Source organism: Myxine glutinosa, chromosome 5, assembly GCF_964187855.1.
Source record: "Myxine glutinosa chromosome 5, kmMyxGlut1.1, whole genome shotgun sequence".
Taxonomy (NCBI): domain Eukaryota; kingdom Metazoa; phylum Chordata; class Myxini; order Myxiniformes; family Myxinidae; genus Myxine; species Myxine glutinosa.
Window position 1 is genome coordinate 197393428 of NC_136265.1, and position 12444 is coordinate 197405871.

At 47.3% G+C, this 12444-nt stretch overlaps 1 protein-coding gene across 1 annotated transcript in view; it reads right to left on the reverse strand.

The window, feature by feature from the left end:
* The window catches only part of ZFAND3 (zinc finger AN1-type containing 3), a 183763-nt gene extending 176754 nt beyond the window's left edge, over positions 1-7009 (reverse strand). The window contains exons 1-2 of the mRNA XM_068115156.2: positions 6549-7009; positions 5074-5114 (exon numbers count right to left, since the gene is read on the reverse strand). Coding sequence (XP_067971257.2) covers positions 5074-5114; positions 6549-7009 — 502 coding nt within the window. The remainder of the gene's footprint in view (positions 1-5073; positions 5115-6548) is intronic.
* Between the last annotated feature and the right edge of the window lie 5435 nt (positions 7010-12444).

Genomic DNA, 12444 nt, shown 5'->3' on the forward strand with positions numbered 1-12444 from the left:
CTTATGAAGTAGATTCACAAGCATATGGGTTGGTCTGGTCTGTTATTCTGTCTATTTATCTGTCAATGCAGAGCCTCGTCAGAATAAAAGTTGAGATTAACCTTGATCTTTAGGGTTAGGGTTGGTCATTGGTTTCCAAACTCTTTGCCTATGGCATTCAACAGGATTAACGGGAAGAGGACGAAGTTCAAGGAGTGGCAGAAGTTGAAAGGTATGGGGGCACAAGATGCAGAGCATGAAAGTTATAAGGTAGCCAAGAAGGCTGCAAAGAAAGAGGTAGCAAAGGCGCAGGCGGCATGTAGGAAAATGTTCGGAGAACGCTTGGATTCGGAAGAGGGTCAGAGAGCGGAATTCAGGATTGCAAAGCAGATACCGAAAGAGGTGCGATGTGATGGGTGTGAGTTGCTTGAAGGATGAAGTGGGACAAATCGTTGTAGACCCAGATTGAATTAAAGGAAGATGGAAGAGATATATGGAAATGCTGTTGAATGCAGAGAATGAATGGGACGGCAACATCGAGAGCAACCCAGTTTTAGGACCGGCAGAGAATATAACTGAGAAGGAAGTTGAGGAAGTGATCAAAGCAATGAAGAGTAGAAAAGCGGGAGGGCAGACGGGAGTTGTGGGAGACATGTTGAAGGCAGCGGGAAGTTGTGGAGAGAAGAGAATGACAGAGATCTGTAATGAGGTGGTGAAAGAAGGCCGCATTCCAGTGGATTGGGAACTGCGTACCCTCGTTCCACTATACAAGGGGAAAGGTGACCCTCTGGACTGTGGCTCGTATAGAGCGATAAAGTTATTAGAGCATGGAATTAAGGCATTGGAAAGGGTGTTGGAGAAGAGGATAAGGAAGAAAGTGAAGATCGACGAAATTCAGTTTGGATTTATGCCAGGAAGAGGAATGACAGACGTGATTTTTATTGGAAGGCAGTTACAGGAGAAGTACATGGAGAAGAGAAAGAAATTGTTTCTTGGGTTTGTTAATCTGGAGAAAGCATTCGATAGGGTTCCACATGAAGTAGTGACATGGGCATTGAGGAAGTTAGGAGTGGAGGAATGGTTGATCAGACTCGTGATGGCAATGCACAAAAGAGCGCGCACAGCTGTAAGGACGAAGGACGGGAACAGTGGTGAGTTTGAGGTGAAGGTGGGAGTGCATCAGGGGTCGGTACTAAGTCCACTACTATTTGTAGCTGTGATGGAGGTGCTGGCTCGAAACGTAAAGGAGGGTTTACCGTGGGAGTTGTTGTATGCAGATGATCTTGTGTTGATTGTGGAGAGTATGGATGGACTGAAGGAGAAGATGAACAAGTGGAAGGAATGTATGGAGGTGAAAGGTCTGAAGGTGAATATCGGAAAGATGAAGGTGATGGCAAGTGGTAAAGCATGTGGTGAGGTGGAAAGAACTGGGAAGTGGCCGTGGGCTGTGTGCAGGAAGAGTGTCGGAGTAAAACCACCGTTTAGAGGCCATTTTTCCCTGCAAAGCAGGGGTTGGCCTTTTTCGGGCACCGTGGTTGTTGTTGTTTTTTTGGTCCCCTTTTTTGAAGCAATGTTTTACGGCCGGATGCCCTTCCTGACGCCAACCCTTTTTGCCACCTTTAACGACAAACAGGGAATTACCAGTGAACTGGTACTCAATTAGCCGACCTCGGAAGGATGACAGGCTGAGTCAACCCCCCTGGCGTTAATTCAGCGATCGAACGGGATTCGAACCCAGGATCCTAGGATCCTAAGCTGGCACCCTAGTCGCTAACCCAATACCAGGGTGAAAGGTCTGAAGGTGAATATCGGAAAGACGAAGGTGATGGCAAGTGGTAAAGCATGTGGTGAGGTGGAAAGAACTGGGAAGTGGCCGTGTGCTGTGTGCAGGAAGAGTGTCGGAGTGAACTCCATTAAATGTACAATGTGCACTGAGTGGGTTCATCGAAAATGTAGTGGTCTGAGAGGGTCATTAACCAGTGTGGCAGCACATTCAAATATAAGGTGTGCAGAGAGGGATGTTGGTGTTGTTGGTGTTGTTTATCCCTGGTGTTGGGCTAGCGGCTAGGGTGCCAGCTTAGGATCCTAGGATCCTGGGTTCGAATCCCGGTCAATCGCTGAATTAACGCCAGGGGGGTTGACTCAGCCTGTCATCCTTCCGAGGTCGGCTAATTGAGTACCAGTTCACTGGTAATTCCCTGCTTGTCGTTAAAGGCGGCAAAAAGGGTTGGCGTCAGGAAGGGCATCCGGCCGTAAAACATTGCTTCAAAAAGGGGACCGAAAAACAACAACAACCACAGTTCCCGAAAAAGGCCAACCCCCGCTTGCGGGGAAAAATGGCCTCTAAAGGTGGTTTTATAGAGGGAGCTGCAGATGGAGGAAATGTTGAGTTGGATCTTGGAGATGGCATGAAGCTGGAAGGTGTGAAAACATTTTGCTACCTCGGAGACATGCTGAATGGAGGTGGATCAGACTCGGCCACGGTTGCTAGAGTGCGATGTGCATGGAAGAAGTTTCGGGAACTGAGTGGCGTGCTGATGAGGAGGGGAGTGTCGTTGAAGCTGAATGGAAAGGTGTATGCTGCATGTGTGAGAAGTGTTATGATTTATGGGAGCGAGACATGGGTAATGACCGTAGAGCAGCAAAGGAGGGTGGAAATCGTGGAAATGTGAATGGTTCGGTGGATGTGCGGAGTATCGTTGAGAGAATGAATGAATGAATGAATGATAGTTTTAAGGCCATTTTCCCCGCTAGAGCAGGGGTTAGCCTTGCAGGCCCCATGACAATCATGGTTCCCTGTTTGAGGCAATGTTTTTATGGCCGGATGCCCTTCCTGGCGCCAACCCTTCGTCGCCTCTGACGATGCGCAGGGATATGGTGTACCTATTCTAAACCAGGGTACACAATGGGATCATTCATCCCAGCAAGCTGGTACTCAATTTGCCGACCTCGGAAGGATGACAGGCTGAATCAACCCCCCTGGTGTTAATTTAGCAATCGACCGGGATTCAAACCCAGGATCCTGGGATCCCAAGCCGGCACCCTAACCACGAAGCCAACACCAGGTGGAGGAGGAGAGAAGAGTTCGAGGAAGGAGGGAGGAGAAAGGATGATGGGAGGAGGTTGGAGTACGGGGAGGAAGAGGTATCCAAATGGTGGATGGGAATGGAGAGAAAAATGGAAAGACACGAGAGAAAGGCAAGTTGAGATCGATGAAGTGAATTTAATTTGAAAGAGATCTTAAATAAAGATTGTTTTACGGTTTTAAAGAAGAAGAAGACTAAATGGGCGGAAAATTGTGAAACAGACCGACTTTTTTCCTTGCGAGAAATTGAGAGTTTTACGGGAGGGCGTGGTCACGTGGAAGAAGAGAGAGGAAGACAAATGATGAATTGCGAAAGATGATGGGAATAGAGCCTGTGATTGATGCTGTGAAGAGAAACAGGTTGAGATGGTTTGGTCATGTGTTGAGGAAGGATGAAAGTGACTGGTTGAGAAGTGATGGAAATGAATGTAGAAGGAAGAAGAGGACGGGGAAGACCGAGAAAGACTTGGCTAAAGGTGGTGGAAGAAGAAATGCGGGCAAGGAGGTTAACAAGGGGAGATGTAGAAAATAGGACAAAATGGAGAAGATGGTCATGGGGACCGCAAGGCTAACCCCCGCTCTAGCAGGGAAAATGGCCTTTAAATGCCTGTTGTTGTTGTATTCAAGGCTAACTCCACACATGGATAAATGACTTCCTCTATTGTCATAGCCCATGTGTGGCTCCCAACTGAATCCTCTCATCTGCAGTCCTTGGCAAGGCTGGAATGTCCCAAGGCAGTGTTCTGAGCCCCCAATGTATTCCTGATCTTTATCAACGATCTCTCTGACTCATTCAAACATCTCCTTTATTTATTTGATGGACACCCTCTACTGCAGCATCCCTTGTCCTTCAGACAGGCAGGCTGCAGCTTCTTCCTCTCCGCAGTTCTTTATTTAAAATAAATGCTGCTAAACACTTGGAATAGGCCTTTCAATCCTGAGAAATCTCAGTGTCTCTCCAAAAGGATTGTTTGGCAATTCCTCTCATCTACTTTCTTAGCAATCCTCTTGAATAAGTTCAGTCACTGAAACTTTGGTTTGATCATGTCATCAGTCATGATCTTTCTTGGGCAAGCCACACTTCTAAGGTGTCTCCATAGCCAGTCACCACCTGGGCATTCTCTGCTCTACAAAGTCCTTCCTTGGCAAACTAGAACATTTATCCACCTATGAGGTTCTTTTTCATCCATAGCTTGATGGAGTACTGCTCTCGCCTCTTGGTTGGCACTCATGACTCACTCCTTACTCAGATTGACGCCATGGACACCAAGGCCTTCAAGATTATTGGAATCTCCCACTATGAAGCTGAGTCTCTACAGTCTAAACCCATCACATCTCTACACAAGCAAAATGACAGTTGGAGGATGACACAGTAGGGGCCAGTCAGAACAAATCATGGCAGAGCGAAAGAAGTCGCTCAAAGAACATCATCAGCACAATATGCACCTCCTTGCAGCATTTGTTGACACAAAGCAACACTTTCCAAACATTCACAAAAATATTAAATCGTTTTAAGGTGTCATTTTTGATCAAGCTTAAACTGTCGATGACTTCCCCAAAGTTTATGGACATGTTTACCCAGGTGGGATTTTGGCCAGGTGTTTAATGCATTAACCAGGCAAGGAGGTAAAAAAAAAAAAAAATGAGCACGAGCCCTATTAGCCCTATTACGACCCTATTACGATGGGAGTTCTACTGCCAGGGTAGAATTGGCGAACACTCGTCTCATGCCGAGTAGTGAAAGAGTAATTTCTATAATTGTACCTTTGCTCTCAAACATATTACGCCCAGCACCATCTTGTGATCTACCTTGGCAAAGTTTTAATCAGACTGGCAGCCATTTGGGAACAAAGATTCTGCCAAGTCTCCGGTAGAAATCGGGCTGTAAGGGTCGTAATAGGGCTCATTTGAAATGAGCAAGGAGGCACATATGTAAAATGAGCATTTGACATGTGCACAACAGAAAATAGTTATAATAAAAATAATAAAACATGTTCGGAAGAACTCACCAGCGTAGCACTTGGAACACATGTTCATGGTCTCAGTCGAGCTGAGAAAAGACGGGCAAGATGTGAGTGAGGATAATTAAACTATACATGACAGAATACATGCAAATCGGGATTAGGTATCGAACAGAGGAGAGGGGAGAACGTAAGTGATGGAATTGAGGTTTCTCGGACAAAGAATAGGAAGCTTTTCCTTTTTTTGTCCCCTCTTCGTCCAGGTTTCATCTCATATGGATTCCAGGCACAGAACCTTTTAAAGCAACCTTGTACATACCACAGGCAACCTTGGCTTACACGACTGGGAGAGCAGCTGCAGGTAGTTCAAACAACAAGAATTCATTACCTTGTAAAAAAATTTTGTTTATGTTGAAGGCTCCAGTCATAAATAAATATACGGAGGCTCCACAAATAGAGGTTGAATCATATATATGAATATACTGTTTTACTACTACTATTTACTATGTAGTAAGGTGACATCAATCATAAATAAAATCAATCAGGTGAGCATCATGGTCTACATTCTAGATGTTGAACCTTTTTGATACCCAGGTATACCTCGACTTTGTTCCAAATGAATGGTTGAGCCTCCGTATGACGGGAAGGTGCAGAGGTGGAACGCGACGCCTCCATATCTAACCTTGGCTCGATTCCCGAGCAGACTATAAACCATCGGATTTGGTGCTTGGAAGGCACACCGACCTTCGGATGGACCTTGAGATGGATGTCCCCTCTAGGAGCATTAGTTGGTGGACGTCAAATATCCCACGGAGCTTCTCCGCAAAGAGGAGGCGAGTTATCTCTGCCACCCTGAACTAGTTATTAATTCCCACCCTGACTAGCGCTGTGAAGGTAAAGGCAAACCACCTAGTGTAGACCTTGCCGTGCTAGCACCGAATCTTCAGGCAGAGACACACAGGAGGTTTCAACCTCAGAATCATACGAACTGCAACATCATGCGGCACCACATGATGCTCCATAGAAGGGGCAGAAGTTCAAATTGATCTGGGGTAAATGGGTCAAAAAGGTCATCAATCTGACATCAGAATGTCTCGGTGACGACCAAAGCCCTCACGACTCACAATCTCGACATTAGACAACAAGGCACATCATTTTCTGAATATATATCGTGGAGATGGGAAGCACAACTTTGTTTGCTTAAATCATCATTAGTTGATCGTCGTTGCTTAGTAATCACCTATCGCCATCGATCAGGAGTCACAATTCCAGGCCGACATTTGCAAGTTTCGGGTTTAGGGTTGGATATGTGGATCGAAAATGAGGGATCTACACGAGGTAATACACCTCAAAGGAGGTCCCGTGGTCTTGTGGGCACTGGGGGGAATGGGGGGAATGGGGGCACTGGGGGAATGGGGGCACTGGGGGAATGGGGGCACTGGGGGAATGGGGGCACTGGGGGAATGGGGGGAACGAAGGGCACGGGGGGGCACGAAGGGCACGGGAAGAACGGTCAAACGTACGCAGACACAGACGAACACCGATTACAGACACAAGGCGGAAGGGGTAGAACAGGGCCGTAGGCCTCTCGCACCCGAAGAAGCCGCAGGAACATCGAGGCGGACAGCATTCGCTGCCCGCATCTCCCATGGCCGGTGAAAGACCGCAGCTGGTCCACCGGAAAGATCCCTCGAGCGCACGGAAAGTCCTGAGTTCCAGGCAAACAGCCACGAAGAGCCTGGTTGGTACGAGGGGATTGAGCAAGACAAGCGATGCAGGCCTCGGCTCGGGGCGGCGCTTTAAACAGCTGGTGGAGGAGGAGAGGAGAGTTCGAGGAAGGAGGGAGGAGAAAGGATGATGGGAGGAGGTTGGAGTACGGGGAGGAAGAGGTATCCAAATGGTGGATGGGAATGGAGAGAAAAATGGAAAGACACGAGAGAAAGGCGAGTTGAGATCGATGGAGTGAATTTAATTTGTAATACATATTAAATAAAGATTGTTTTACGGTTTTAAAGAAGAAGAAGACTAGTGGGCGGAGAATTGTGAAACGGTCAATGACTTTTTTCCTGGCGAGAAATGGAGAGTTTTACGGGAGGGCGTGGTCACGTGGAAGAAGGAAGGTGAGTGATTGGAGGAGAGAGGGAGTCGTCGAAGAAGAGGAAGAATCCGTCGTTTACACAGAGAGACAATAAGAAGAGGAAGAATCCGCCGTTACCTCAGATAAAATGAGAAGCTGAGGATTGTGAGTTGATTTTATGAATTACAGCATTTTTTTTTTTGTGTGTATATATATATATATATATATATATATATATATATATATATATATATATATATATACAGTATATATATCTATATATATATATATATATATATATATATATATACATACATATATATACATATATATATATACAGACTTGGCATTTAATATGGAATATTTTTTGTGGGGGTGAACTTACTTTTCAAGATGACTTAGAACCAAAAGTTCATTGGAATTATGTTGAAATTATTCTCGATTTTGTTAACGTGACCTTTAAAAGAAACAAAAACCACATTTGACATTTCGAAGCAAATAAATTGATCCTTGAAAGTGATGGAAACTGATATCGAACTCAATTCACAGACAGTACTGTGTTAAACTTCTGTACGTTTTCCAGAAGTATCTCTTTATTTTGCACATTAGCCAAAAAAAATTTCAACAAAACAAAAGTTAAATTATGACTGGGATTACGGACAGTAAAATTACAGTTCAGTACTTCGTGTAACCCCCACGAGCATTCAGGAGAGCAGGTACACGTCGAGGCATGCTGTTCACGAGATTTGCCAAGGTTTGGACAGGAATCGCTTGCCATGCAGTGACAATAGCCTGCTGCAATTCACGCACAGAGGTAGGCTGCTGGTCCAAGTGGTCGAATTGACGCGTTAATTCTGCCCACAAGTTCTCTATCGGATTCATATCCGGGGACATGGCAGGCCACTCCCTATGCTCTACGCCACGGTCAGCAAGAAAGTGTTGGATCATGCGAGCACGATGAGGCCGTGCATTGTCATCTTGGAAGACAAAGTTTCCTCGAAAGGCTAAACGAGCAAATGGAAGCAATGTTTCTTCCAGAATGACCCTGTACTTGAAATGGTTCAGGTTTCCATTCAGAACAACCAGGTCAGTTTTGCCCCCTGCATGAAAAGCAGCCCAAACGGTCACCCCACCACCTCCAGCTTGGACTCTAGGCACTATACAATCTTCGTTGTGGGCTTCATGCACTTGTCTGCGCACTCGGACACAGCTATCTTGACGATAGACCAGAAATCTAGACTCGTCACTGAAGGTCACGTGATTCCAGTGTCCTGGCTGCCATTGACGGTGCTCTCTGGCCCACTGCAATCGGCGCGGGCTGTGTTGTCTGGTCAGGCGTGGCTTTCTCAGGGGACGCCTGGCACGATAGCATGCTTGAACCAGTTGTTGGTTGACTCGCCTTCTGGACACAGGCACATTTGTCAGTTGCTGCCACTCAGCCCTAAGCCGATTAGCTGACTTGGTACGGCCATTGCAGACTAACCGGTGCAGCTGGCGATCATCTCTCCTTGTGGTTCTGTGTGGACGTCCTGGCCTCGGTATTGGAGTAGGGACACCCCTCTGAGCATTTCGTTTCACGATCTTCGACACCTGACCTTGAGTGATGCCATACTGCCGAGCAATAGCACGCTGTTTCATGCCAGAATTTCGTAAAGCCACAACTCCATGACAAACAGCATTGTCAAGTTGACGGGCCATCGCCAGAGGAAGCGGAAATAACTTTTGTAGACGTGCAGCAGTTGTTTTCCACTAATACAGAATGCAACAACCCTTATATACCCGATTGTGAAGCCAATCGTCAAATGTACCTGTCCTTACATTTTGTCACGCCACCTGTGATATAATCCTGTTATTGACTTCTTGCTGGAAAAGACAATCAGTGACATGGTTCTTTCAACAAAGACATCACCGAAGGGTAAAATAAACTCACCAGATTGATATACTGAGTTCAGAAAGTAAACCCAAGTCAAGAAAAAAAATAATTCCATATGAAATGCCAAGTCTGTATATATGTATGTGTATATATATATATATATATTGTTGCGGATATGAGGACTGTATTTTTTTTTGATTGTGTGCCTTATTATTATTATTATTGTTATTCTGCGCCCCCTGCCTCCGGAGCTGTGTAAAGGTCAAAGGGCGTCCCATAATTAGTCCACAAGCATACACGTCAGCCAAATAATAGAATACCCCTGTTCGATAGTTATATCTTATTCTGTGTTTTAGGGTAAGGCTGTGTCTCCCATTAATAGAAGTACTCCATTGCACCAAGTGAAAGAGATAGATTCCCTTCATTCCCATTCCCAAAACCTCCATTCCCCCCTTTTCGTCAATTGCAATTCGCATTGCCAACTGCATGTTGGGCGGTTTTCCCTTCATCCGCCATTGACCACGAGGCAGGGTTGGGGAAGAAAGGCGTGTCTCCACCTCGTCATAGAGGGGAGGAGTGAGCCAGCCCCGAACAACCAACCGAGCACGAGGGGTTTGGTCTGAGAGGGCGGAGGAAGAGCGATCGGGGAGGTTCGCAAAGGTTCAAGGGTGGGGCTATATATAACCCATGAGAGACGCCCCCACGAGAGATGAGCTTTTACAGAGGAGAGACGAGTACAGGGAAAGGAGCTGGGTCGTCAGAGCAAGAGCGCGTGGAGAGGTCCATGACAAGAGCTGAGTTGGTCGTCAGGGGTGGTCAGTGGTTGCGTTGAGTCGTTGCGTTGGAGAAAGAGTGGTTGGACAAACAAAAGAGAGAGAAGACAACCCGTCACGCGAGAGAACCCGTCACGCCAGGCCCCCCACCAGCAGCGTTGGCTTGGCTCCACCAAGCAGCTCCGACCCGCTACCCCGCGCACACGACAGGATCGGTGGCATCGGCGGCCGTCGAGGTCCAGCCCGACGTCCCGTGCGGGATCAAACTCCAGCCAGCTCCGTGCCGTCCTCCCCCTCCAGCCACACACCTCCTTCCAGCCAATCCACTCTGCAATTCCCCGTGTGAGTCGTCTTTGTTTGTTCTGTCCTGGGTAGTAACAATAAGTCTGTATAAGCTAACGATTGCACTGTGTCACCTGCGTCTCATGTCCCTGTAAATAAACGTGACTGCTTGCTTCCTACTTATATGTGTAAATAATAAATCCCATTACTCTTCTGTCCGTCTTCTCGTATTATTCCTTTTCCTCTTTGCATTCGGTCGTTTTAGAGTTTTCCAGATTGGGCAGCTGCGGTGCGATACGGCCAAAGTTTGGGGTGAATCGGGTGAGTTGGGGAAGAATCGGGGGAACTGTTAGGTCGCGGTAATATACCACCGCTCGGTAAATAACATCTAACCGCGACAGTAACAATTGGTGTCGAGGAGTGAGATACGAGGCCCGAAGCGCGCTTAACGCGCTCAAAATTATAAAGTGCTGGAAATTTGTGTTGTTGTAAAGGAAAACCCGAATTTTGAAATCGCGCCATGGCTGGTCAAGGCGATCGGATGCCGGTGGGTGAGCTAGAGGAGGGGTTAGGAGTAACCCAGGATCAAATGGAGGGGAGCAATGAGGAGGCGGTTGAGGGAGTATCAGATGCACAAAATGGCGCGCTCGCGCACGTGGTATCAGACGCACAAAGTGGCAGCTCGCACGAGCGCGGGGCAGCCGCGCCCGCTGCGCAAATAGCGGGAATTGATGTGCGGGACCTCATGGCGCAGATTAATGCAGCCATACTAATGGCAAATATGGGGCTAGAAGCAAAAATGGATGCTCAGGGTGAGCGAATGGGACAAATGGGGAACCGGATGGATGCTCAGAGTGAGCAAATGAGGGCTCAGAGTGAGCAATTGGGGGTAATGAGGGACGAAGCGAGGGGTACTGGTGAGGGGTTAGACAATAAATTTGGGAAGTTAGACAATAATTTTGAGGGGTTAGACAACGGGATAAAAGAGGTGAAAAATGGGTTAATGGGGTTAGAAAATAGGATGGAAGACAAATTGCGGGAAATAGGGGAGCAATCCGCCCGGGAAATCGAACAGATGGGGAACCAGATAGAGGAAGTGAAAATCGGGTTAGAAAGTAAATTGGATGCTCAGAGGGATGAATTGGGACAGATGAGGGTAGCATCTACAAAAGAGAGGGAGGAGATGAAAGACGAGATACGACGAGGTGTAAGTGAGGAGGTCTCGGGGCTACGCGAGGAGGTAAAGCGAGGTGAGAAGCGTATGGAGAAAGAGGTGAGAAATGGGACGGCAAAGTTACAAGGGGGAATAGAAGATCTGACGGAGGAGGTGGAACAGCTGACAGAGGGACAGACGGAGTTAGTGGAGCAGGTTCAAAAGAACACTGCGGTACTAGGAGGGTTAAAGGCGACACAAAAAGAAATTAAAAATGACTTAATAGCGACACAGAGGCAATGTCAGATGGTACGTGAGGGACTGACAATGAGGGTGGACGAGGTGACAGAGGTAATGGAAACAAAGGACCGGCAGGTGAGGATGCACCTAGAGACAGTCACGGTAGCCTTAGAGGACGAACTGGAGGAGACGCACCGGGAAATAAAAGAGGTGAAGCAAAAATTAGAGGAAGTGGAAGAAGAGGTGAGTGAAATTAAGAAGGGACGGACAGAAACTAAGAGGGAGATAAAGGAGGAAGTAATGGAATATGTACAAGGTCGGTGCTCAACGTATGATGTGCTGCTCACTAACCAAATAAAGAGTTTGCAGGTGGCAAAAGAGGTGCGGAGACGAGGTGCCAAGGTGAGTGGCGAAATATTCGGCAATGTATATGATGTGAGGAAAGCTTCAGTCGGCTTGGGGATTGGTTTGGTCCAGGTGTTCGTGAAAGGCCGTTGGTGAAGTGTGCGACAGGTCTGGTGTGCGAAAAAAGAGGTGTGCGAGAATGTCCGACCATGGGGTGTGTGAGGAAAAAGTGTGCGCCGACCAGTGAGTGTGCTGTCGAGAGTGAGTCGGTAGTAGCGCGTGTGCGAGGGAGCACATGGAAGCGCGGTGTGGTGAGTGTTACGGAGGAAGTAACGAAAAAGTGTGCGCGAGAAAGGTGTGTAACGGACGGGTGCATGGGGAAAGCGCATGCTGTCAAGAGTAAGGGAGAATGCACGCCTGTGGTGAGTGTTACAGAGGATGTAACGGGAGAGTGTGCGCAAGAGTGTGCGTGAGAAAGGTGTGATTGCACAGGTGTGCAACTGAACAGGTGTATGGAGCAGTGTTTGAGTGATGGTAATGGTGAGGTGTGTTGTGTTGACCAACTGGTCCAGGAAGGAAGGAGGGTGCAGGTGGCACCAGGTGTGAGTGCACAGGTGTGCACCAACAGGTGTGTGGAATACATGGAGTGTGGAATATATGGGGTATTGGAATAGAT